This window comes from Anabas testudineus, chromosome 11 (genome assembly GCF_900324465.2).
Source record: "Anabas testudineus chromosome 11, fAnaTes1.2, whole genome shotgun sequence".
NCBI lineage: Eukaryota > Metazoa > Chordata > Actinopteri > Anabantiformes > Anabantidae > Anabas > Anabas testudineus.
In genome coordinates this window covers 7,510,353-7,534,650 of record NC_046620.1, presented here as the reverse complement: position 1 = coordinate 7,534,650, position 24,298 = coordinate 7,510,353, and the positions used below count along the sequence as shown (strand labels likewise).

Sequence of the window (24,298 nt, the reverse complement as noted above, 5' to 3'; positions counted from 1 at the left end):
GGAAATCACACACAGTGCCTGTTAGATGGGAATTAACATGGCAACTTTTTTCTCTCTCGTGAGTACTTAAGTGAACACTGGAGGGCAGCATGCAACCATTGAAATTATCAATATGACCATAGCTTTACTGTAACCTAAGAATTATCTTAAAACAGGTTTCTCAGGATTCAGCGATTCCTGATTTCGTCTATTAGAGAATAATCTAAAGAATGATTTTCCTTTCAATATTGCATCAGTCATGTTATTTACTAATATATACTCCTTAAATATAAAGCTGCAGAAAATGACACAAAACAAGTCGCTGATTTAATCGAGCTTTAATCTACTGGACCAGCTGGTTTTTCCACAATGTTTCCATGTTTAGTTTCTCCAAAGACTCCATCACTTCTAGTGTCACATAAGCCTCAATTCAAAGTGTAGCCTCGACAGACAAGTATGCAGGTAATGATGAGCCCCAGCAGCCGTCCCGTCATCTCACAGAGGAGCTCACGTTTCATCCCTGACCACGGTGTGAATGTTAAAAGTGCTAAAGACCAGATTCAACATGAAATCTCAGAAACTGCATCAACTGTTGTCTCTGCAGCTGGCGAAGCCACATTAGCCACAAGAGCAACTGCAGCTCAAACTGAGCGGTCAGCTGCATTGTGGGTAATGTAGCCACCATGTTTTGACCAGGAAGGAAAAATAAAAATCTGCCAATATAATAATGAGGGAATTGCTAAATTAATGAAGCACTTTTTAAGCCAGAACCAGAAGATTTTCTGAGTCTTTTTAGCACTTTATGCTTCACTGTGGTCACATGTTAAGATGAATACATTTACTTTTTACACTGTTTGTACAGCAAAAGGGAGACCTTTATGTGCACTGTTACAAGACAGCAAATGAGATAAATAATACTTATCCTCATACCAAATCACATTAGCAGGGAACAATAAACTTTTTTTCTTTGCCTGTGACATTTATTTAACTTTATGGTAGAGTTAGTAAGTTGGGCTGCTTTAAAGTAAAACAGAGGAGTCGTGAAACGTTTCTCAGTTTGCAAAAGCATCATCTCGTCCTTGCTCGCTCTCTATGGCTGGTCATCCAGTCAGAAACACGTAAAAACAACATTTACAATGTTCATATATACAAATATATAATGTCTACACACTCACTCTGACACACAGACACATACAGTCAGGAAGAAACTAATCAACTGTGACAGGAGCGTGTTTTATATTATATTTAAACTGCTGCCTGTTGTTACTGTGAATTGTTAGTGTGCCGACTTTCTCGCCACCACTCCCCCCACTTGTTACTCTGATGTAAAGTAGCATAAGGTCTAGACTGTAGCTACTTCTACTGGTTTATATTCTCTCTGATAAACCCGTCCGTGTTAGTACAGCTGTGTGGGGAAAGCAGCAACAAGTGGTTCGGTGTCAGCAGACGCGTTAATCTTTAGGACAGTTCCGTGTACAAATGACGTCACAGTGCAATGGCAGTTTTTTGTTAAGACAAATGTAATAAAAAAACGCATCCTTCTGTGCTCTTCTCGTATTTCCTTCTGTTTAAGTTGCAGATTCTAGGAGTACTTGACTCATTACAATTACAGTTATCACCCTCAACATTGTATGTGACTGATCTGCTGCTCTTTGGCCTTTTAGAGTAAGAAATAGCTGCTATTGCAACCACTATTATCTCATCCCCCTCCCTCCCGTCTCTCGCCACATGGTGCCCTTCCCCTTTGTGTTTATGGAACAAACTAGTGATTCCTTGAAGAGGGGGTGTGAGAAAAAAAAAAAAAGTCCAATTTGTCACCACCTTGAATTATCCTCCACCCACTTCTCTTTTGCAGCTCAACACCAAAGACTCGTCGTGATCACATAATAACATAATACTGTCTCCGAACCCCCTTAAACTTTAGTGTTATTTCTCTGTGTGCATATATCTACAGGTGCATGTAGAGAGGGAGGGCCAACGTGACTCATTCTGAGATTCACGCAACACTGCTTTCCAGTGTTTCTTGCATAAACAAAATCAACAAAGCAGGCAGGTGGGGCTGTGTATCCTAAAGTAAATCGATCTTTGCAGGGAGGAGAAGGAAACCCAATTTGTGAATATCTTGTTTTGGGACCAAACAATTCTCCACTCTCTCTCAAGTTCGTACCTGCAAAGAACTATAACATGAGTGTGTGTCTGTGGCTTGAGTTAAGTATGTGTTTCGCTTTGCGCTCCTCCCCCCCTGTCGTCAATTCACTCGACTGTTGGTTCGTCCAGCTCCGTCACACGCTAAGCAGCCAGAAGAAGAAGATGATGGCCACGAACAGGAAGAGGGAGTCTTGCCAGTTGTTATTGCCGTTGTTGAGGTTACCGTGAGCTTGGGGTTCACCTGCATACTGGTCTAAAAGTAGAAGAGAGGGACGTAAAGTACAGCGTGTTTGCATCTGTGCTCCGACTGTGTTGCCTGAAGCCAACAGCTGTGATTACATAAAACATTTATATGGCTGCTAATTGTCAACCTGTGTCTACCTGCTCTGTGAAAAGGATCGTTGGCGTTGAAGACTGTGGTGAAGAAGCCGAAGGGAAAAGCGCCAATGCCAAAAGACATGTGAAAGCCAGTGTCCCCAAAACCCTGGAACATCTGAGCCCAGAGAGAAAATGAAAACTTTAGTTTAAAAATGCTAAACGAATTAAAAAAGCCCATAATCCATTCATGTGTGTGTGCAAATAACAATATCATGTGTTTCACTTTTAGAAACGGACTCACCCCGCCTCTACTTTCTGGCTCTGTTCTCTGTCCCTGAGGCCGAGGTGGAGTTTTCAACCTAAACAAGAACAAAACATAGTCGGTAACAAAGCATCCATTCAGCTAGTTTGACTACAATTCCATACAAAGACTCAGTGTACCTGGGGTCCTCTTGGCTAGAGCTCCCTCTGCCGTACAGTGGAATGACTTTCTCTCTGCTGATGCCGGCTTTACACACCGGACACTGCTGCCTGCTGGGCCGTGTCTCCAACCACTGAGAGGAGCAGCACAGGGATCGAAATGATTATGATGTTAAAATGTTTATAGCACACGTGATGATCCACTTCCTGCTGTGTTCCTGAAGCTAATCAATTATCACTGTCTGAATACTGGGTTCAGTGCTGCAATTATTAATTATACCTAGTTTACATTGTGTTTATGCTGATATACAGCTCTGCATGGTTCACTGAGAGGAGCAGCAGTAAACAGAGGCAGTAAGTGCATTAGCATGTTTAAGCTGCACCAGGTCAACGGACAGGTGTAGTTTCCACACTAAGGTTACATCACAACCTCGTGCTGATTACACTTAACATACTGAGTGCTGAGGTAATGTTAAAAGCCCTACTCAGCTACTGTCCACTCAACTTTCGATTTCAAATCTAATACTAATGAAGAGAGTACTGGCAGCTGTTGAATAAGAAGAATGTAAACTTGCAAAACTATCAGCACTTACATCTAGACAATCAGAGGCAACAGCCCTGCAAGCACACACCCACCTATAAGTACTAATATAATCTAATATCATTTTTAGACTGACCATCATCCTATAAATTATAGTGACTTCACATTATTCTTAACATAGCTCAGTCCAACTTCTACCTTAGCACAGGTCTGATCAGTCAGAACATAAACCAGTGTGGGTGAGACACAGAGGAAATACTCACTTGATGGAGACAGGGCCAGCTGTAGAGACAGAGAGAAACAAAAGATTAATTTGCATCCTCACAATAGCTCCTTTCTCTTAAAACGTCACCTGCTTGCTTCAATAACAGCACCGACATTCCTGGAGCCAGTTCAATAAATGCATATGTGTCACATCAATGTCACAGGATGGAAAAGACCTCACGACTGAGTGGTTTCAGTAATTCTCTGTGCTGTGGAAGTGATCAGATCTTCCCTTGTTGCCTGTGACTGTCCTGCCTAAGAGGGACCGCCTGCTTAGAGAAACCTGTTCCTAACAAGACGGCTGATTGAACCCATCCCTGCTCCCCATGGTTGGTATTAATTGAATCCATCTGTTAAGCGTTAAGACAAAAAAAGAAACCATACCAACACCAAACCTAGGTCTACTGATATTCAAAATGTCTCTGTGCTTCTCACTCTTCATGAGATAAACACAGTTCACGCAAAGGAACCAGCATAACTTGTTTCCAGTCACCTCAGCTGGGCCCAACCAAACACGTCAACATGAACAAAATTACCATCTAATAAAGCAAAACATAACCTCTTGTTAATCTTTTACACACCCACACACATGTCAGAGCATAACGCACAGTGTACAGTGCTGGTGTAACTATCAGATTGCTGCTGGGGACGGCATTCCTGCGGATAAACAGCTGAACAGCGCGTAAGGCCAACGTTAACAAAACAGCTCCGATCAAACATGTGGCCACATGTAAAGCTGAGCTCTTGTGAACTGAAAATAAGTCGCTCGACAAGCTGCAGTGAAGCCTGACTGTAGAGTTTGATGCCTCCTTAGTGTGTCACAGATGCCATTTATGTGACCCCACAAGTGTCATTTTCACTATGAGAATCTCAGCCTGAACTACATTAATATGTGCTTAGTCCCTTCTGATCTTAATCATCACAGTTTTTAAGGGTCGCAGCATAAAGAACTATTTGAGAGCACAGGGTAAAGTCTTGGTAACCTCCAGACCATCTCATTTGAACATCAACATTGTCATATGCAGCTCACACTTAGGATCATTGTTCTTCTTGTAGGTTTTCTATGAGCAAACAATCTTTCGACCTGCTGTTTTCTGAGCCTTTCAGTGAGGAAGCCTTAATGAACAACATCATTTCTATCTGTCTCTCTCTCAATTCCTTTGATATTACCTCTCTCCATTTCTAATTCTGACTTAATGAGCTCTTACTCAGTCTTAGCGGAGAAAATTTACTTGTGAGGCGCGCATCGCTGACAACAACACAGACGTGCACTTCAGAGACCGTGAAGATGTCCCGCGCTCGTTAACCTCAAAGTATTAACGTGTCATTAATGTGTCCAGACTCGGCACAGTGCGCTAGAAAGACCGCTCGCTCAATGGACTGCAATGTTCAAACTAAAAAGTGTGTTTACAGGAGCATTCAACATATTCAGTTAGATCTACAGCTAGAGCTATGATGCTAGTTCACTGGTGGTGAAGAGGCAATAAATACAAGCAGTTGAAGAGAAGAAAGGATATTAGTTGAATTTACACTGACACCAAGTTGTTTGTTTGTTAATAAAAACTATTAAAAAGCAATTAAATGCACAGCTTTGTTGCAACTTTGATTTGGAGTTGCAGCAGGTGACCTGACGTCAGCACCGTTCTTCCTTGCCGACTGTTTCATCATCGTGTTTCATCACATTGGGCAGAAGTTGAGAAAGAGGAGGAGGGGGCCACAGGTAACATGGCAACCAAGTTGCATCAACCCATAACACGGAGCTTCAGCACATGGTTGTGTAGCAACTGCGTGTAAAAGCCCCTTCTCTCATCGGCAACTAAATAAATCAACAGCCAAACATCTTGGACAATAAAATAGACAATAAAGGTCTTTATGCACTTTTATCTAGAGACAAAAAAAGTCTTCAGCACAGCGATGTCAAGTTCAAATGAATGGAAAACATGCATGAACCGTTTTACCCTGCGACTGTGCCATAACTATGCACACTTCAAAGCTGCTCTGCATATTTAGGACTGTGCATCCTTCTTGGAGATGACACAGAAAGTATTCATATTTACAAAATAATCACCTTTTCATATTATTTTAAAGCAGTATGTGCCCCAGGAGCATTTTGCTTCTGCTTATTTATTTTATTTTTTTAAGTTGCACAGTCAGACAGATAAAAAGCTCATTTCTATGCTTGTATGTTGCAGCTTGAGCAGAAAATTCAATGATTATTTGAAAATGAAGTGTTACTGAGCCACCTGCTATGCTGGAACGCGCACGAATTATCAGCAGCTCTTAAACAAACACACCAAAACAAAAATAGATTATTTTCATCAGCGTTATCACTGATTTGCTACAAACTGCTTTTACACAGAGTAAATTCATCACCACTGAAAAAGGAGAAAGCGTTCACCTCTGGATTTCAGTTCATACCAACACAGATCAGTATTTAAAAGTAGAACTGAGCACCAACAACAGGTAGAGACGTTCCATTTTCTCCTCCACCACTTTTACTCATAATTGCAAATACACCTTCAAGTCTGACCCTAATCCTTCACTCTTGGCCCTAATCTCACATTAACCTAAACCATCAGTCAACACTCAGAACTCATGAATGAGCCACACACAGGCAAACGTCACTGAGCGTGTGTGTACATTTTCAACACAAAAGTGGTTTGAAGGTTGAGTGTTGTGCAAGACGAGAATCACAGCTGAAGTGCAACCTCAGGTCACAGCTAACAGTGACTTTCATTACTGATTAATATGCTACACTATCAGGACCCAGTTACTCTCAAGCTGATTTCTCTGTGTCATTGTCCGGCTGCTACACATTTGTTGGCTGAAAAGTTGAAGTAGTACACACATAGTAGTACATTCTCTATAAACTGGTAAGATAATTTGCTTTTTGTGTGGTTTTGTGTTGGGTCAATCAACTTATTGTTTAGCTCTGCTGTAAATCTGACCCTGGATGTTTTGGACTGGACAAACGAGGGAGCAGAGTGTGTGATCATCACTGGTTCCAACTGTAACCTGTGACATACATCAGACCATATGATCTTATCAGTCTGAGCCACTTAAATCACGACAAGATCGAAGCAGATCACGCGTGATTAGCAAATATCAAACAGTAAAAACATTATATTGAGGGTTAAAGTTCACTACAGGCCTAACAGCAAACCAGCACACTCCTTATTAATATCTAGTAAGTCATCTTGGATGCTGTCATCTGTGTGTCAAACACATCGAGCAGTTTGTTTAAGCTCTGATCACCTAAAGTTTTAAATTAAGACGATAATAGAAAATAATCATTACTGAGAGATAAATTATCATTACTTACACAGATCTGTTCTTCATCTCAGTAGCACTTGTGGTACCTTTCTTGTTCCTGTTCATGTTTACTGGGATCCACATGAGCGTGACTGTTATCTACTAAGATACACGACTATCAACCAGGAAAAACTGGCAACAGGCTTATTACAGATCGTTTCTGTCTATGTCACTTCAGTAAATGCTATTTGTATAACTTATATTGTTCATTGTGTTAACAAAAAAAGATCAAATTGAACTAATGTTGTGAAACAGTAACTGTGACTAGATTTTACTACAAATTACTAAAACTAGGAAATGTTCTTTAGGTTGAGTCAGTTATCTAAAGGGATGCTGTTTACTTTTCTACCACACACAGTAGTAAACTGACATATTAATGTCTTGTTTCCGGCCATGTTAGTTCACAGTGGACCAAACTACGTCTCGTCTCGTACCAGAACAAGTGGCCGCACATACTGATGACAGCGTCCCTGGCAGTGTCCAAACAAATGTTGCACTCGAAGGTGGCCCGGTCCCGGTCCCGCTCCCGTTCTCCCTCCCCGCTGCCGCCGCCGCCGCCGCCGCTCGGCCCGTCGCGGCCGTTGCTGCTCTCTCCGGCCGGGAATCCTCCTCTGCTGGCCGGCCCGCCGTCACTCGAGGACCGAGGATCCGCGGCCGCCATAGTATTCGCTGCACAAGTGATAAAACAGGTGTAACGCACCGACCCAAAGCACACGGGCCCGAACCGAGCTAACGTTAACGGTGAGTCAGAGGTAACGACGGGTGTCACCGGAGCCGAGCGAGGGTGCTGCTGTCTACCGGAAAGAAGACTTCCGGTTCCGGGGACAACGACCGAACATAATAAAAAAACAACAAGAAGAAAACAAAGAAAAACAAGAACAACAAGAAGAAAACGAAGAAAAATAACACAACAACAAAAAAACAAGAAGAAAAAGAACAACAACATAGAACAACAACAACAAAAAAAAAACAAAATAAGAATAATAAAGAAGAAGAAAAATAACAACAACAAAAAAACGAAAAAAAAAAAAACAACAACAATAAACTAATAATAAAAATAATAACAAAAACAATAACAACAACAATAATAAAAATAACAATAATAATAAAACTAATAATAAAAATAACAACAACAATAATAATAAAAAATAACAACAATAATAAAACTAATAATAAAAACAATAACAACAATAATAAAACTAATAATAAAAATAACAACAACAATAACAACAATAATAAAAATAACAACAACAATAATAAAACTAATAATAAAAATAACAACAACAATAATAACAAAATAATAATAAAAATAACAACAACAACAACACTAATAATATATTATTATATAATCTGCAGCCTTCAAAGTACAGTGCATGTTGACACACATCAAGGTTATGTTGAATTCACAGCTGCTTTATTAAATAAAATAAAACATTTTTATAGACTTCTTGGTGGAGTACATGTACGTTTGTACTTAAAGTAAAATTTAGAGCATTAAAGTGATGGAGGAGTACATTTGTATTAAGGTGCTTAAGGTGACTAAGAGTAAAGTAAAACTAATTACAGACTACGATTGTAAACGATGTTGTAAACTCAGCTCACTATAGTTACGTTGCTCAGTAAGTGTTTATTAAAAGACTATATTTATTTTTACCATTAGAATAGACGAAACACAATTTAAACATAATTAAATTAGACACCATTGTCAACGAACATTCTCGTAATGACAGCGGAACCCTTGTTGCATGTTTTGTTTCCGCCCGGAGTCATTAGAAGAAGGCGCCGCAAGCGTGTTGTGTACTGTGTACGCTGGAAATGTCCATGCTGAAGTCTGTTATAGCGATATTTGGAAATTATTAATGACAACCGTCCATGTATCGACTCAGCTGACCGGAATAATAATCTAACATTAAACAGACATCGCGGACGGTTTTTAATATTTCCTGTAGAGGATAAAAACTAAAGTTAGCCAGTCTAGTTTCTGACTTGACCTACTAGTCACCATGAAAATCAAGCGGCAGAAACAAGCTAAGAAAACTATAAGTTTCTACAAATACAACTTCAGCTTTAGGGAACCTTTTCAGATCCTCATTGATGGGACTTTTTGTCAGGCGGCGTTGAAAAACAAGATTCAGATAAAGGAGCAGATGCCAAAGTACCTGATGGGGGAGGTTCAGCTTTGCACCACAAGGTAAGTAACCAACTTCAATTCAGAGCAGTGCAGGTGAAATGTAACTGGCCTTACTTGTCTAATATCCTATTATTTAGCCGTGACTGTGTGTTTTGTGTCAGCTGTGCACTGAAAGAACTGGAGACTCTGGGGAAACAACTGTATGGAGCCAAAATCATCCTGCAGAGGTTTCAGGTCAGGAAGTGTCCACATTTCAAGGATCCAGTTCCTGCATCAGAGTGTCTGCTGTCCATGCTGGAGGAGACAAATCCACACCATTACTTTGTTGCTACACAAGTAAATACTGCGATATTACACACACACACACACACACACACACACACACACAGCAAATAAATGAGAATGTCAGGTCTAATCCACAGCTACAGCAATTGCCTACTTGAAGTTATTTCTGCCAAAGGTGGTTTAATAGGTTATTAAAACACTATTTAACTCAACTTTTTACTTCACTATATTTGTGTACTTTTTCTTATTAAGGACAAAAAAGTACTTTTCTTGTAAATGACATGTAGAACTCTGACGCCCCGTACATACTGTAAATCTATTTTGTTGTGTGGGTGTGTGTGACCTCCAGGACCACACTGTAACCACAGGTCTAAAGAAGATCCCTGGTGTTCCCCTACTCTACATCATCCTCAACACCATTGTGCTGGACAAACCCAGCCAGACATCCCTCGACCATGTCCAGGCCGTCCAGCTGGGAGAGCTGGTCAGCCCGGCCCAGCAGCAGAGTATCCGCAGCCTAAAGGAGGAGCAGGGCATCAGCCAGAAGGATGGAGAGAGGAGGGGGAAGAAGAGGAAGAAAAAACAGAGCAATCCCAACCCTCTGAGCTGCCTGAAGAAGAAGAAGAAAGGGGCGCCAACACCACCACTGAAGAAGACTGAGCCAGGGGAGAAAAGAAAAAGAAGTCGGCATAAGAAACGAAAGACAGAGGGAGGAGATAACACGTCTGCTCCTGTGGTAACAAATACATAATATGGACAGAAACTTTTATGTGATGATCTCAAAGTTGTTCACTGTTAATACAATCTAAAAAAAACTAAAAACTACAATCTACACATGAACATGATCTGTTTTTCTCTATGTCACTGCATAAAATAAATCTGCTTTTATTTACAAAAAACACCATTTAAAAATAATGGTTATCGTATTTGTTTTATTTTGAAAAATGTTGCCACAGTTTTCAGGACTTGAGACTTACAGGCATGAAACTGGACAGAAACAAAGCAATTTTTAAGATTAGGATTTGTCTTTGCTTTTATACAAAATAAAAAAGTTTACAGGCACATTGTTTAAATTTAAGTCACATTCAGACATGACATGATGTACAGACTGATATTTAAAAAAAGGATTAATTCATCTGTCTTTTTAGAAGCACAAGGAAGATGTGTGGTCACAACAACTTGGTGATTTGCTTGTTCAAACAGTATGTTGCAATTTCTTTTATATTAAATTTTGTCTGTAGTACTCACTGATTACATGAGTTTAGAATACAACACAACAAACATAGCAAGTATGCCCATTCAGACTTCACACGATCATATTATCAAGTCATTCTTTTAAAGAATGAAACATTTATCACAACAATAAATTAATACTGAACAGAGTAAATACTTGTTAGACACAGAAGTTACTTTTAGAGCAGAACAGCAGATACGTCTTAATCATGAAGACAACATATTACTGCATGTAACTCAGTAACTATATGATTATCCATTTACAAGGAAGGACACTGGATTAAAGGATCTGTTTCTCACACTTGCAAGTCATTTTAAGAATAACAGATACGACTAAAAGTATGTTCTGGAGCAGTTCCACACTAATAAAATATTTCAGCACAAAGCATGCACACATTGGAGATTACTGATGTTATTTTAAACTGTGTCCCACTTTCAGAGTATATACTAATTACATACACAGTTAGGTTTGCTGACTCTTAATGACTCTGATGCATAATCAGTGAATGATGCAAGCAAAGCATTAGCAAAGACAACAACTTGGAGTTTTTAATGTTTAAAGTGCTACGCTACTGTTGCTGGTTGAGTCTGTAAATCACTACTTTAGTAACTGTTAAATTGTACTCTTGCAGATACTGGATATAGTGTAGTGCATGCTCCCTTTGGCTAATCTCTTTCCCTGCAGCAGAGGGACGGATGAGGCTCTGAGTAACATGGTTGACTGATTAACAGCTGTGTAACAGTATCTTATAATAGACTGCTTTTAACTTATGTTCTAAACAACAGTTTCTTAGGGGGAGTAGTGCTTAGAATTAGTGAATTAGTGACATCTGCTTGAAAAAAAGTAGGCTGCAATTATTTTAAAAGTAAGGTATATAAATCAAAGTAAAAGGTTTTAACATACACAGAGCTCTATTTAATCTTTTTAATACTCATTTTAGCAATGAAGTGTCTTAAGAACAAAAAAACAAAATAAATGATAAATACAATTAAAATGTCATGGAATTTTAATTAATTAAAATTAATGTAACCATGTTATTCAGACCTATTTCCTCCCACTGTTTCTCAACATTAAAATATTAAATACAACTATTATCAGCCAGTCAGTGTTGTTAACCAAATGTAAGGAGTATGTAGCAGTTTCCTTTTCACTCTGTGGAGTTCTGTTTCCTAGATGATGTGGAAGCGAGGTCCAGGTGTAGCTATAATGTCGCTGTAAGGCTCCTCCTGGACAAGCTCCACCGCCTGCTGCTTCTTCAGAACCAGAAAGCTGTAGAACTTGGCTGCTGCCTGCTTCCTGTTGTTGTTTCTGCACAGGTCCAGCAGGCTGACCGACTGGGCACCCGTTTTAGCCATCACCCTCTGCATCAAGGTGAGAGACATGGTCAGGAAAAGGGAAGCCTTTGGATGTTCTTCGTTCAAAAACATATTTTAAAGTCACATCACATCATTTTGGCACATCTACTGACAGCGGGCTGTGCTGCACTCACTGTAAGCAGCAGATGATAAACTGAAACTGTGAGAACGGTGAAAGTTCTGCTTCATTCCACATTTTGCCAATAATTTAAAAAGACAACAGCTTCTCAGTTGGGATACTAGTACCCTTTTTTCATAGAATTCTAACATATAGGAGACAAATCCCTGTAGGATGTAGCAACAAGACATCATTGTGTCCTTCCACCTCATCTAATAACGTGAACATACAGTAAACACACCTGGAGACCATGCAGCATCTGCTGAGTTCTTTTGTTCCATCTCCTCTCCTCCTGGTCCTGGTCTCCTCCTTGTGCTTCCTCCTCCTGATACAGAAATACCATTACAAACAAAAAGAAAACATGTTCACGTTCACTTAAAGAAAGAATAAAAAATGAAAACAAAATACGTTTTGTACATGTCTATTTCACCTCATCATCGGAGTCATCATCAGTCTTCTTCTTGTCCTTGTCAGCAAGTAGATCCAACTCTATCAACTGGCTGAGGTTAGTGGTGGTGGTTTCTTCTGGGGGCAAATCTACAGTGGATGACGCCTCCAACTGCTGGGGCAAATCAGAGCTGTTGGCTCCTTGCTGCTGCTGCTGTTGTTGCTGGTCAAGGGCTCCCATCTAGCACATAGCAGGACATAAGATGTAAAGAGACAAGTTGATAAAAGTTGCTAGAGAGGACAGAGAAGAGAGCTGTTGTCCTCACAGGCAGGGCTGGTTCGGTGTCCTGGGCCTTGCGTTTCACGCCTCGCTGGGAGGATGGAGGGGGCATGACAGACTCGTCTAGCGTTGTCCTGCTACCCTCCACAGCTGAAGTCTGTAGCAAACTGGCCTCTTCCATAATTGTCTGATCTGACAGGGGCAAGATGTACAAGTTAGAAAAACTTCAATAGAACGTTTCAGTTTCAGTTCAGTAAGGTTGGATCCAAATATTCAGATAGTCGTTCAATAGCTAGGTGATATTATACACTTTTTCCCCATTTTATTTTGTTACAGCGTTATAAAATACCCCATAATGTCGAAGTGAAAGACGTTTGTTTAAAATCTTTACAAATTTATATAATTTAGATATAATTTAAGTCTTTCTGAGTATGATGCTACCAGCTTGGCACCTATTTTTGGCCAGTTTCTCCCATTCTCAAGCTCCATCAGGTTGGATGGGGAGCGTCAGTGCACAGATATTTTCAGATCTCTCCAGAGATGTTGAGTTGGGTTCCAGTCTGGGCTCTGGCTGGACCGCTTGAGGACATTAACAGAGTTGTCTCGTAGCCACTCCTTTGTTATCTTGGCTGTGTGCTTCGAGTCATTGATCTGTTGAAAGATGAACCATTGCCCCAGTCTGAGGTCCAGAGTGCTCTGGATCAGGTTTTCATCAAGGATATTCAACTGTCCCTCAATCCTGACTAGTCTTCCAGTCTGGAAGGTTCTCCTCTCTCCACAGACAAACACTGGAGCTCTTTCAGAGTGACCAGTGGGTTCTTGGTCACCTCCCTGGGTTTGGCTGGGCGGCCCACTATAGGAAGAGTCCTGGTGGTTCCAAACTTACAGACTTTACAGATGATGGAGGCCACTGTGCTCATTCGGACCTTCAATGCTTCAGAAATCTTTCTAACCCTAACCCAGATCTGTGCCTCGATACAATCCCGTCTCTAAGGTCTACCGACAAGTCCTTGGACTTGGTTTGTCCTCTGACATGCACTGGTAACTGTGGGACCTAATTTTAAGTGTAATGAGATGTACATGTTCATTTATTTATTTTTAATACATTTGCAAATATTTAAAACTTTAGGATTATGGGTTATTGTTTGTAGAATTTTTAGGAAAATAATGAGATGTGAATACTGCACTGTATTAATTTGTCTTTTGCTTTTTTTCCAAGCACTAAAACAAGTAAAACTTACAAACTCACATTAAAGAAGGGAAAAAAAGAATGAATGAAAACATGAACACACTCTGTTATGACTTTCTACAACTAAAAAAAAACTAAACTATATATATACCCATGATGTCTCTCTGCTGGTGGCCTGTTGTTTCCTCTCTGGGCACATCTGGGTTTTCCAGATCTTTGAGGAACTCATCCAAACTGTCAGCCTCCCCACCTTTCCTCCTCTTCCTCAGCTCGTCTGGTACCAGTGGTGTCAGGCACCTCGTAAACATCTAGAGAGAGGAGACAATGCAAAGCGGAAAAGATAAACAAAAAGGTACAGTGTTTTGAATGTACAATATGCATGGCTGTTTCAAACTGTATATCATTGTTCCTGTTCCTGAGGAATCTCTTACCTTGAGCAGCCTAGCGTTCCAGAGAGGCTGAGCTGGAAGAGAGAAAAGCTTCTCGACCCCACCGGTCTCCTTCCACATCATCAGCTTTTTGGTAGGAGGTGCCAGATCCAGGGTGGTGACGATGTCAGAGTAGTCAGACAGCTGTGCACGAATAGTTTTACTGTCCAACTCCTTTATGCTGTCCACAATCAACTTCCTCTTACGCTTCGCCTTGGTCTCTTTCACTGCACGGGCCAAACAGATATGAAAGTGAAGCAGGTTCTACAACATACGCAAATAATAGTTGATAGTTAAAAATGATTAGAATGATACGAGCTGTATTACCTGTGATGTCGATGGGCTCTAGAGCGAAGGTTTCTTCCTCATTGTGAACCAGGGTTGTTTGTTCTGTCTGGTCAGCCATGGCTGGTAGAGGCTCTGTTGGGCCTGAGTCTGGACTATCTGGGGCTCCCGCTAACAACACAGTTTCATGGTACAGAGGCAACTGCATTGACACAATACAACACAAGCTTCTACAACAAAACATTAAATATAGTAGGTATTTGTTCAGGGGGTCTTCTGCTGTGGAACAAACCTGAGAGGGCATCGAAATCATTATCATCGTCTCCGTGGTCCTGAGGCATCATCACACTCTCTGTGATGGCAGGAGGGTCGTCAAAGATGCCACCACCATCCTCATTACTCAGAAGCTTGTCCACTACACAGAAACATAGTCATTCTACTTTTTAAGCCAGTAGTCAGTAGATTAATAGTTTTATTTACCAATGTCATCATATGTTCTATTTAAGTTACATCTCTGTCTCACCAATTTGGTGCCTATAATATTGACAGGGTCTTACCCAACATCCCTCCCTCATTGCTCTCCATGGGATTATCTCCAAAGTCATCTTTATACTGGTCGTCATAATCCAGGTGGTTGGACTTCTCAGCCATTTGGTTAGCTACACCTTCAGTTTCCAGCAGCAGATTGGAAGCTGAAGCTCCCATGATGTCCACTTCAAACGCACTTTCCTCCCGCATCATCTCCCGGTCATCCATCCCAAAGTCAGCTGTACAAAGGATAAATGGCTTTTATAGTAGCTGCTAAACTACTTGTGTATGGTGGATGCTTGTGATGGTCATAGTGAAGCTTTGCCATGTCACCAATTATTTACTCTCAAATTCTTCTGTGAAGTTTTTTTGTTGCAGTGGTTTTGCATGAAAGCTCCTGATGTTAGGAAATGTGGCTGCAAAACTTTACTTAACATTCCTGCTGTTTGACATACTGTATGTCACATGCTATAATTCTTCTTCAAATCATGCATGCTCAAAAATAAAATGCCTACCAAAGTCATTCTCCTGTAGCAGGTTGAGGTTGCCCACCTCCTCTCTCATGGTGATCTCTTCTACTCTACTCTGGTTCAAGTTGAACTGTTGAGCGACGTCAATATCGCTATTAATAATATCAAAACACATCACACAGTCAATTCAGTCTTTATCTTAAAATGATTTGATTTGATGATGATGATTTTTAATTATAATGCTTTGGAAAGCTATGGAAAACATATGATAAGCTGCTGATTTCAATGCCTTCCAGCATTTACTGTGTGATGACGTGCTTGTCATTTGTCAGTGATCACCTACAGTACATTTACTACAATATAGAAATAGGTTATTAGGGCAGGTGGAGAGTAAGAGTGGGAGCTATGATTAGCTAGTTACAGGTTAAAATATACTTAAAAGAAAACTGAAATCTGTGTTCTACTCAGTATTTAACAGACACAACAACTGTAGGAGATTGTTCCGGCATATGGCTTTGCTGTATGTCATTCCCTATCTTTCCATCCTTCCTTCATACGTCATCTCTATACTCTGTTATCTAATAAAGACATAGTACTAAGCCTACATAATAATAGAATAATCATTTTAAAAATTTAATGTAAGTGTTTGACCACTCTGTGCACTTTCTAGTCTACCTAATCCTCAACCATGAAGAGCAAAATCAGCCGAAGACTCACTCTAAGTCTGGTAGTGGCTGGTCAAAATCATGGAACTCCTCAGGTAGAGTGATAGCGTTGTAGGCCGCTTCTCTGTTCTCCTCTGGAAGATCCACCACACCTGAAACAAATTAAATCAAATATGTAAAGTTTTTGTACTTTGTAAGTATTTAGAGTTGTTTCAGTTTATTAAAAATGAAGAACTTAGATGAAGAACTTTCTGCATAGTCTCATTTTAAATGTACAAACAGCATTTTACTGTAAAACATATGTTATAATTTTGTTTATTTTTATTGTCATAGGCAAAGCTGTAAGTACTGTGTTTCTAAGGGGACAAGAGAAACGCACACAATCAAAGAGGGAAATCATAAATCCCAAAATCACTTCTGATGGTTTCTGGAACTAGCTTCAACTCATAGATTAGTTTCATTTTGTTCTCAACCTGGTCTAAATGCCATCTTGATCTTGATGAAGGCCTCGTTACAGTCCGCTAGCAGGTACTTTGCTTTCCGGTGATAGATCCTCACCACCCCCAGCAGCAGATGGCCTGAAGTTCGTAAAGCCATTTTCACCTGTAAAGGTAATGACATGGAGTTATAACACAGCAGAAATACTGTAAACATGCAGTGATTTATATAAACTATGTCAATTCTGTGTACTAGCATAAGGTCATCATAAGGTATCGATCAGCCTCAATACTGATTAACCGATCATCACGTCAACGACATCTCAGACTATTCAGTCAGCTGAACAATTATTGATTGTAGTAAATGGCAAAAAACAAAATAAATGTGTAACCAATGCCTTTTAGAGACAAACACCAACAGCCTTTTAGCTTTTAGCCCCAAAATATATCCATGACACCTTGGTTAAATGATAATCAATGCATTTACTCATATATACAACACAAATACAGTACAGGTAATCTCCTTGGCATATGTGAATTTGAAGAACATGAGATATGACCTTGGGTGAGATGATGCTCTCCACACTGCTCTCCAGATTGCACTCAAACACATGCGCCTTGGTCAACTTCTTGTCCCAGTGAGCCGCCAGCCAGATTTTGGCCAGCGGCCCACGTTTGCTGAGGACAAAGTGGGCGTAAAACATCGTCTCAGTGCCTTCTCAGCACAAGGGAAAGGGGAAGGGGGAGGGTGTCAGGCCTGGGCAGAGAAAACAACAGAATCAGAGAAACAACATGCTGTTAATGAATCAGATCACAACTCTGAATACATAGACAAAGCAGACTTTTGAGCATGTTGACTGAAAATTTCTTCATACAGCAGTTGGTGAAACAAGCACTCCATTAAAAATAGTTTGTCATCTGCTGTTTCCAAAATGTCTTTTTAAAAGTTAGGAGTTATCTTTTGACAACATGAAACGATTGATGATCGTGGACCAAGCTGTCCACTGGCTCCATCTGGAAGAGGAGGAGTTGTTCCCAGTCTGAGAGTGATGGAGTGGACTACCAAATTGACTATCCGTCTTATGGACAACGATTGGTAAGATAATCTTCTTATAAACTTCTTAATGCTTTAAATATATCTTGAATATATCTTTCATGTTTTATTGTCATGTACATGTGCAGAGGTGATGAACAGCAAACAAGAACAGAGAGGGCCAGAGGAAGAGGTCAAGGGAGGATTTTCAAATTCCTCAGCCTCTTGATCTACACAGCAATAGTCTCACTTCCCAGCATCCAGGACTACTGGGTCCAGTACCACATCTTTGAGTCATTTCCTGGCTCTGTGATGTCAGGAGACATTTTAGGACGATACTGTGGAACCTCTCTTTCAGTGTCCAAGAGGAAGATGTGAAAAATGGCAGTAGGTGAAAGAATGGTGGCACATTACATGATGAATAAAAATTTTTTGTGCTGCAATTTGTTGACATCATTTCAACAACTTTGTACATCATGCACTGTGAGATCAGCTGCGCACAGCAGACAGAGCATATGTTAAACAATAACTTTCTTGTTGAATTGATTGGTGTCCCAGCTGTATGGAGTGGACGAGACAGGAGCACTGACCATGTCCCTGTTGCCATTTTCAAGATCCCAAGAAAAAAAAGGCCACATTAAACAGGAGGACCTGGCAACGCTGCCACCAAGTGGACAATAAGAGGACCCTCACACCATGGAAATGTAAGACCTGTGCCCACTGAGTCATTTTAGACAGGAACTGTTTCCAGGAGTGGCACAGATAGTTGTATGTTAGCACCATTTGGGGAGCCCCATTTCTCTGGGAATGCAAAGCTTGTATTTTAGCTCTCTGTATAACTATTGAGATATAAAGATGTATTTATGACATTTGTTAACATTGTCAACTTTCAAGAACTTTTGTTGAGCATATTTGGGGTTTTTGTAACTAAAAAACAAAATTTCAAATCAGGTTTTGTGTTTTTTTATCTGGTTCTTGGATCCAAAATGTTGATACAGTACTTTAAAATGAAAAAGTAATTGTCTCATGATATAGGCCACGTAAAAAAAAAACAAAACATACCAAACATTTGAACCTTTTTTAAATCTGATATATAAAAAGGTAAAATCAGAAAAGGCCAAACTTATCTCATGTGATAACAACAACCCATCTTCATGATGAAACCACAGACTGAGGATGAAAGCTTTGGCAATTAGCTGCAGATTTGTGGACATTATTTGTAGATGTGATGTGAATGCTAATCACTAATTATGCTGATAATAGATTATTTTATATAATTTATATAATAACTTAATTAACTGTCATACATGCAGGTGCTGGTCTCTAACTGATCATTGTTAAATAAATTAAAAATGTGAACATGTTTGGGTTTTGGACAGCTGGTATAAAACAAGCAACCGAACTAGAAGAAGCAATTAATTATTATTATTATTATTATTATTATTATTATTTTTGTAAATAAAAGAACAAATAAATAATGTATTAATTAGGTAAATAATGGGAAACCTGCTTAAAGCTGTGAACATGTGTGAAGTACATCATGTTGTGTCAGATAGAGTTAATTTAAAAATGCCATGATAGATAATATAGACATTATAGCAGACATCAGACTTTTAAAGACTGTAATTAATCGACATTTGTTAACATTTCTGGAGGAGAAAACCTCATGAACAGTTGACGATCCCTCTTTACAACAGGTAACGGTAATGATGCACACAAGCTAGCGTTAGCCCCCACCAGTGGTAACAGTCCGTGTTGTTGACAATCAGAACTCATCTGTTATTATTATTTATTTTTACCGTAAATCAAGACGTGAGCGACTCACCGGTCCGCCGTTTTGTCTAATGCGGTGTTCCCAGCCGCGGTGTGGAGCTGCTGGTGGCCGTCTCCCCCACCCCTCCTCCGGCCAAACAAACAAGATGGCGTCCTGTCTCCCTCTCCCTCCTCCGACCCGGAGACCGGACGGAGTGATGCTCGGTGGTGCTGATGAGAGGAGGAGGGATGCTGGACTACTTACTTCATCCTCTATTCAAACCTGTGCGCACGGTTAAACACATATAGTTCAAATAGGAGATCTCACTGATTAAAGTTAGCAATTGCAAATAGTTTTTTAAGGCTTTTCTTTTCTTAAGGCTGTTACACCTGTAAAGTTCTCACTAACTCATGTTGTATTAGCTGTAGTATAATAGCTAGTTCTAATAATGTTTACATATCTGTTCATCTGGCCACTGGGAGAGCTACTCAGATCTTTACTTTTACTTGACAAATAAAAAAGTACCTAGTAGCTCTAGATGCCAAATAAATATTACTTCATATTTTCTTTCTGTAATGTGGTGGCGCCTTCAATACATGATCTGAGTTCAGTTGTTAAGTGGCAACGAGCTTTAAACAAAGCAAAACGACTACGGGTGTTAAGTTATTGGGGCACCTCAGCTATTACCTGCAGGCTCAGTGGTTCAATCCCCAAAGGGCTCTTGGACAAGAGACTAAATCCCCATAGTACTGCTTAAAAGGTAGTTGTCCACAACATTTTCCCCATGGGATCAAAAAGTATTAAAGCCTTTCTAATTACTTGTATTTTGTGTTTTGTTGTAATTTTAGATTAAAAAAAAAGGAAAGCTCATAACAGTTTGCTGGAACAACACTACTCATACAGCTGCTGTATCAGACCACATTATGCACACTACACGTACACTACAGCATGTGCTCATGTGACACATCAGCTCAGCTGACAGAGGAATGAGCACTGCAGGATCTTCTGTGGTGAAAAAAACCACCACACGCCACAGAACTAGGAAAAATCAGGAACTCAAATGTGTGCAGATTGCATAAATGTAAATGTATTTAGAAAAGCCAGGTGGGAAACGTGAAGGAGGTTCTTCAGTGCACAATCACATGATTGTTATAAAGACATAACATTTCTAAAAAGTTTTTTTTTTGTATACCAAAACCCTGGAGCTGTGGAAGATACTACACCCTTGAGCCTATTTGATTTTTTGATCAAACTGTTCATGTCTCTAATTAACTTTAAAAAAAGTGAGGACTGGATGCCTTGTAGCAGAACAGTTTATGGTTTCAGTTTCTCAAAAGGGAGGATTTGCAGCTTTTTCTCGACTTGAATTGTTTGACTATTGATCAGATTAAACAAAAAATTAGAATTTTTAAATTTCATTAATTTTTTAATTTAATACATTTATACTTACTGCACAAAGTCAGCAAACATCCATTTCAATGGTAATATAGTAGTTTTTATAGTGTGCTAATATCACTGTTACTTCAGTGAAGGATCTGGACACTGCCACTCCCACCACTGAAGCCTCCATCTGTGCATCTGAAGCTTGTTTGTCCCTGTCACTGGTGTCACACGTCGCCCTGCTTCCTTGACCTTCAAGACTGACGGCCCAATCCTTCCAACCTCTACTCATGCTCCAGCGATCTCTGCACAAATGGAGTCATAGCTCACAGCTTATGAGCTCTGACAAGTGAATTACGCTGTCACCCCTCTCCAACACCGTCATCCGTCCATCTTTACACATTACTGTATGACAGAATTGCAAATCAAAGCCATTTATTTTATGGTCACTGTGTGAAGCAGAACTTGGATGAGAGTTTTTTAATAGGGTGTTGGGCATCACAAGGTCTCGCTCTCTTTCACACAGAGTAACACACACTGCTTCTCTTTGTTTGCTATGACATAGCACTGAAAAGGAGCAAAACACTCCCTCAAAGTAAAGAATTACCTTGGGGGAAAGCTGTAAACCCAAAAGCATTGACTGAATGTGATGTCCCCTCCAAATGTGCGCTTACTTCTTGCTGCCAGGCCCATAAGTCAGGCAGGAAAATACACTAGACCCCTGTCTCATCTCTATACACAAGTCAAGTGAAAAGACTTCTGAGTGTTGCCAAAACCATCCCACCAACCCCACAGGGAATGGACTTAACTTGGGCACAAAGAGCCTGGTTATATTTCACCGTAGGATGGTCTTTGTGTCTCTGAATCGGCTAACACTGAGGCCGTATCTCTCTTCTTGCCCAACTTGTCTGTCTCCTAAGCTGACAAGCAGGTCTTATTTAGAGAGAAGTCCACCGGGGGTTTGATTGATTTTGTGTGTGCTGTACATGCAATACACACTCAAACAAGCACAGGTTTACACATGGGCACTTAGTCTGGACTCACAACACATTTCTCACACTGGAATTGTATGGGGGTGGGATTGACTGGGAAAAAGAAAAAGAGAGAGTAGGGGGGAAAGGGGAGGGTGTGGTAGCAGTGGTTAGAGCGGTCTTTTCAGTTCTTTTTAGAGGCAACAATAGTCTTTGTCTGAGATCTTCCACCATTCTTATTAGGGCTACCAATAGAGGAGGAGGAGGTGTAAGGGGGCATGCAGGCGGAGGACTGTTTCTCCATAGTAACAATGACAAAACAAGGCAGTTCAACACCAGGCAGGCAAGGGGATCTTTTGAATCTTGCGCTGTGGAGTCCTCTTCACATCGGGGGAGAGGGAAGATCGGTTCGGAGAGGAATCATAAGGTGGAGATCTGCTGGAGTGCAAAGAAGCAGAGAAGGAAAAAAAGATCCTAAAAGTTTGATGTGATTGTTTCTCGTCACAGAAAAGTGCCGGGAGGCAACAAGTGAGGGGGCACGTGCTCATACTGTACTGATACTGTACCAGCCAGCACATTCAAACCCTCCCAGCATGGATCGAGACAGTCACAGCGAGGATACGTTGTCTGCCATGGTTCTGGAGAACGTTAAGAACAAGCTGATTGATGCCTTCAGGATGACAGGAGAGTCCAGAGGAGATCATCAAGACTCGGGACCTCCTGTCAGACCAGTTAGCATTGGCAGGAGTTACCAAGCCAATGAAGAGCTGCGGAGGGCGCAGATAGATGGAGCGATAACCTGGCTACGGTCTGAACTGGTAGGATGAAAGTGTCGTGTTACAGAGTCTATGAGTTTTCTCTGTAGTTTACAACAGTTGGTGTTAGCTGTCATGCTCAAAATCTGTTGCTGTTACTGTTAGATCGAAAAATATGCATGAAGCTGCCAGTACTTGTCTAATCTGACAGGTGCAGACTTGTGTCTTTAGAACAGTATATACTGTAGCTTTAAGCATGCTGATTTGATTCTTTCATTGTTGTTGTGCAGCTGGAAATGCGCTCGCAGGACCTCCAGCTGGCTCAGACTCTACTGGGGCTCAACACAGAGATTCAAAGACTGAGGAGGGAGAGTTTTGGAGGTGTGGAAGCAGAGGGGGATGATCAGCAGTAACCAGCCTCGGTAGAGAGCCCTGCCTCTCGGGAAGAGAAACTAGAGAAATGCCCTTACTGGAACCCATGGTGGACAAAGAAATAGATGTGATGCAACTGCATATTCATAATTTGATTGTTGTAAAACAATGTGTTATGGTAAAAATAGAAACCAGTTGTATGCAAAGTTGAGTAGATAGAGGTAAAAGAAAGACGAAATGTGCTTCATTTGTGTGATCTTCTTCTTCTTCTTCGATCTACGTTCTAATTAGATTTTGCACTTTTGCAGAGTTGAGCTGCAGGACCCAGTTTGTACATGTTTTGTTTCTTTGCTAAGTAAAGAAACAAAACTTGAATGTAATGATAAAGTTAAACACTGTTTTATGTTGACATGTTTTATAATGCAACAAAAATAAAGAAAGCAATATCACTATTGTATCTATTCTAAATTATTCTTGCATACTGTGTCACTGTAGTACAGAACCTGTTTGTAATACTGCTAGAAGTTCAGGTAAATACCTGATAAATACACCCATGTACAGTGCATCCAGAAAGTTTTCACAGCGCTTAGCTTTTTTTTTTTTAAAGTGTTATTTTATTTTTTTTTGCAATTTTACTTAAAATAAAAAATGAAAAAAATCACATGTACATAAGTATTCACAGCCTTTCTCGTGTTATTAAAATTGAGCTCTGGTGAATCCTGTTTCTACTGATCATCCTTTATATGTTTCTACTACTTGTTTGGAGTCCACTTGTAGGAAATTCAGTTGATTGGGCATGACCAGAAGAAATACACCTGTCCCACAGTTACCAGTGCATGCCAGAGCAAAAACCAAGTCCAAGGACTTGTCTGTAGACTTTAGAGATGGGATTGTATCGAGGCACAGATCTGCGGGAGGGTACAGAAAAAGTTCTGCAGCATTGAAGTTCCCAATGAGCACAGTGGCTACCATCATCTGTGAATAGAAGAAGTTTGGAACCACCAGGGCTCTTCCTATAGTGGGCCGCCCAGCCAAACCCAGGGAGGTGACTAAGAACCCAATGGTCACTCTGTAAGAGCTCCAGCGTTTCTCAGTGGAGAGAGGAGAACGTTCCAGAAGAACAATCATCTCCGCAGCACTCCACCAATCAGGCCTGTATGATAGAGTGGCCAGATGGAAAACACCCCTCAGTAATAGTCCCCTGAAGGACTCTCAGACCACGAGAAACAAGATTCTCTGGTCTGATGAAACAAAGCTTGA

At 40.4% G+C, this 24,298-nt stretch overlaps 4 protein-coding genes across 4 annotated transcripts; 2 read left to right on the top strand and 2 right to left on the bottom strand.

The window, feature by feature from the left end:
* Positions 1–300: 300 nt before the first annotated feature.
* On the bottom strand, positions 301–7,791 carry rnf5 (ring finger protein 5). Its single transcript, XM_026348371.1, has 6 exons — positions 7,417–7,791; positions 3,670–3,688; positions 2,887–2,999; positions 2,747–2,804; positions 2,509–2,620; positions 301–2,380 (listed from the first exon to the last, which is right to left on the bottom strand). Exons 1-6 carry the CDS (start codon positions 7,641–7,643, stop codon positions 2,262–2,264), a joined length of 648 nt encoding a protein of 215 aa, XP_026204156.1. The 5' UTR covers positions 7,644–7,791; the 3' UTR covers positions 301–2,261.
* Positions 7,792–8,770: 979 nt separating this feature from the next.
* utp23 (UTP23 small subunit processome component) lies at positions 8,771–10,474 on the top strand. The gene is made up of 3 exons (XM_026346706.1): positions 8,771–9,173; positions 9,275–9,449; positions 9,748–10,474. The coding sequence occupies exons 1-3, from the start codon at positions 8,986–8,988 to the stop codon at positions 10,147–10,149; spliced, it is 765 nt and encodes a 254-aa protein (XP_026202491.1). The 5' UTR covers positions 8,771–8,985; the 3' UTR covers positions 10,150–10,474.
* Positions 10,475–10,656: 182 nt separating this feature from the next.
* On the bottom strand, positions 10,657–19,737 carry LOC113153203 (double-strand-break repair protein rad21 homolog A-like). The gene is made up of 14 exons (XM_026346704.1): positions 19,633–19,737; positions 17,335–17,531; positions 16,811–16,940; positions 16,390–16,489; positions 15,718–15,824; positions 15,232–15,441; positions 14,967–15,089; positions 14,717–14,845; positions 14,393–14,616; positions 14,113–14,269; positions 12,819–12,964; positions 12,536–12,733; positions 12,347–12,430; positions 10,657–11,993 (listed from the first exon to the last, which is right to left on the bottom strand). Exons 2-14 carry the CDS (start codon positions 17,476–17,478, stop codon positions 11,802–11,804), a joined length of 1,944 nt encoding a protein of 647 aa, XP_026202489.1. The 5' UTR covers positions 17,479–17,531; positions 19,633–19,737; the 3' UTR covers positions 10,657–11,801.
* A 2,557-nt stretch (positions 19,738–22,294) lies between these two features.
* Positions 22,295–23,263, top strand: si:ch211-153f2.3. The gene is made up of 2 exons (XM_033326269.1): positions 22,295–22,729; positions 22,957–23,263. The coding sequence occupies exons 1-2, from the start codon at positions 22,505–22,507 to the stop codon at positions 23,077–23,079; spliced, it is 348 nt and encodes a 115-aa protein (XP_033182160.1). The 5' UTR covers positions 22,295–22,504; the 3' UTR covers positions 23,080–23,263.
* The last annotated feature ends 1,035 nt before the right edge of the window (positions 23,264–24,298 follow it).

Coding starts and splice junctions, on each gene's coding strand:
- rnf5 (XM_026348371.1), bottom strand. CDS start 7,643: ATGGCGGCCGCGGATCCTCGGTCCTCGAGTGACGGCGGGCCGGCCAGC. Junction 2,805..2,886: donor TCTAGCCAAGAGGACCCCAG/GTACACTGAGTC, acceptor GTTCTTGTTTAG/GTTGAAAACTCCACCTCGGC. Junction 2,381..2,508: donor CGATCCTTTTCACAGAGCAG/GTAGACACAGGT, acceptor TTCTACTTTTAG/ACCAGTATGCAGGTGAACCC.
- si:ch211-153f2.3 (XM_033326269.1), top strand. CDS start 22,505: ATGGATCGAGACAGTCACAGCGAGGATACGTTGTCTGCCATGGTTCTG. Junction 22,730..22,956: donor CCTGGCTACGGTCTGAACTG/GTAGGATGAAAG, acceptor GTTGTTGTGCAG/CTGGAAATGCGCTCGCAGGA.
- utp23 (XM_026346706.1), top strand. CDS start 8,986: ATGAAAATCAAGCGGCAGAAACAAGCTAAGAAAACTATAAGTTTCTAC. Junction 9,174..9,274: donor GTTCAGCTTTGCACCACAAG/GTAAGTAACCAA, acceptor GTTTTGTGTCAG/CTGTGCACTGAAAGAACTGG. Junction 9,450..9,747: donor ATTACTTTGTTGCTACACAA/GTAAATACTGCG, acceptor TGTGACCTCCAG/GACCACACTGTAACCACAGG.
- LOC113153203 (XM_026346704.1), bottom strand. CDS start 17,478: ATGTTTTACGCCCACTTTGTCCTCAGCAAACGTGGGCCGCTGGCCAAA. Junction 12,734..12,818: donor ACACCGAACCAGCCCTGCCT/GTGAGGACAACA, acceptor GCTATGTGCTAG/ATGGGAGCCCTTGACCAGCA. Junction 11,994..12,346: donor AGATGCTGCATGGTCTCCAG/GTGTGTTTACTG, acceptor ACCTTGATGCAG/AGGGTGATGGCTAAAACGGG.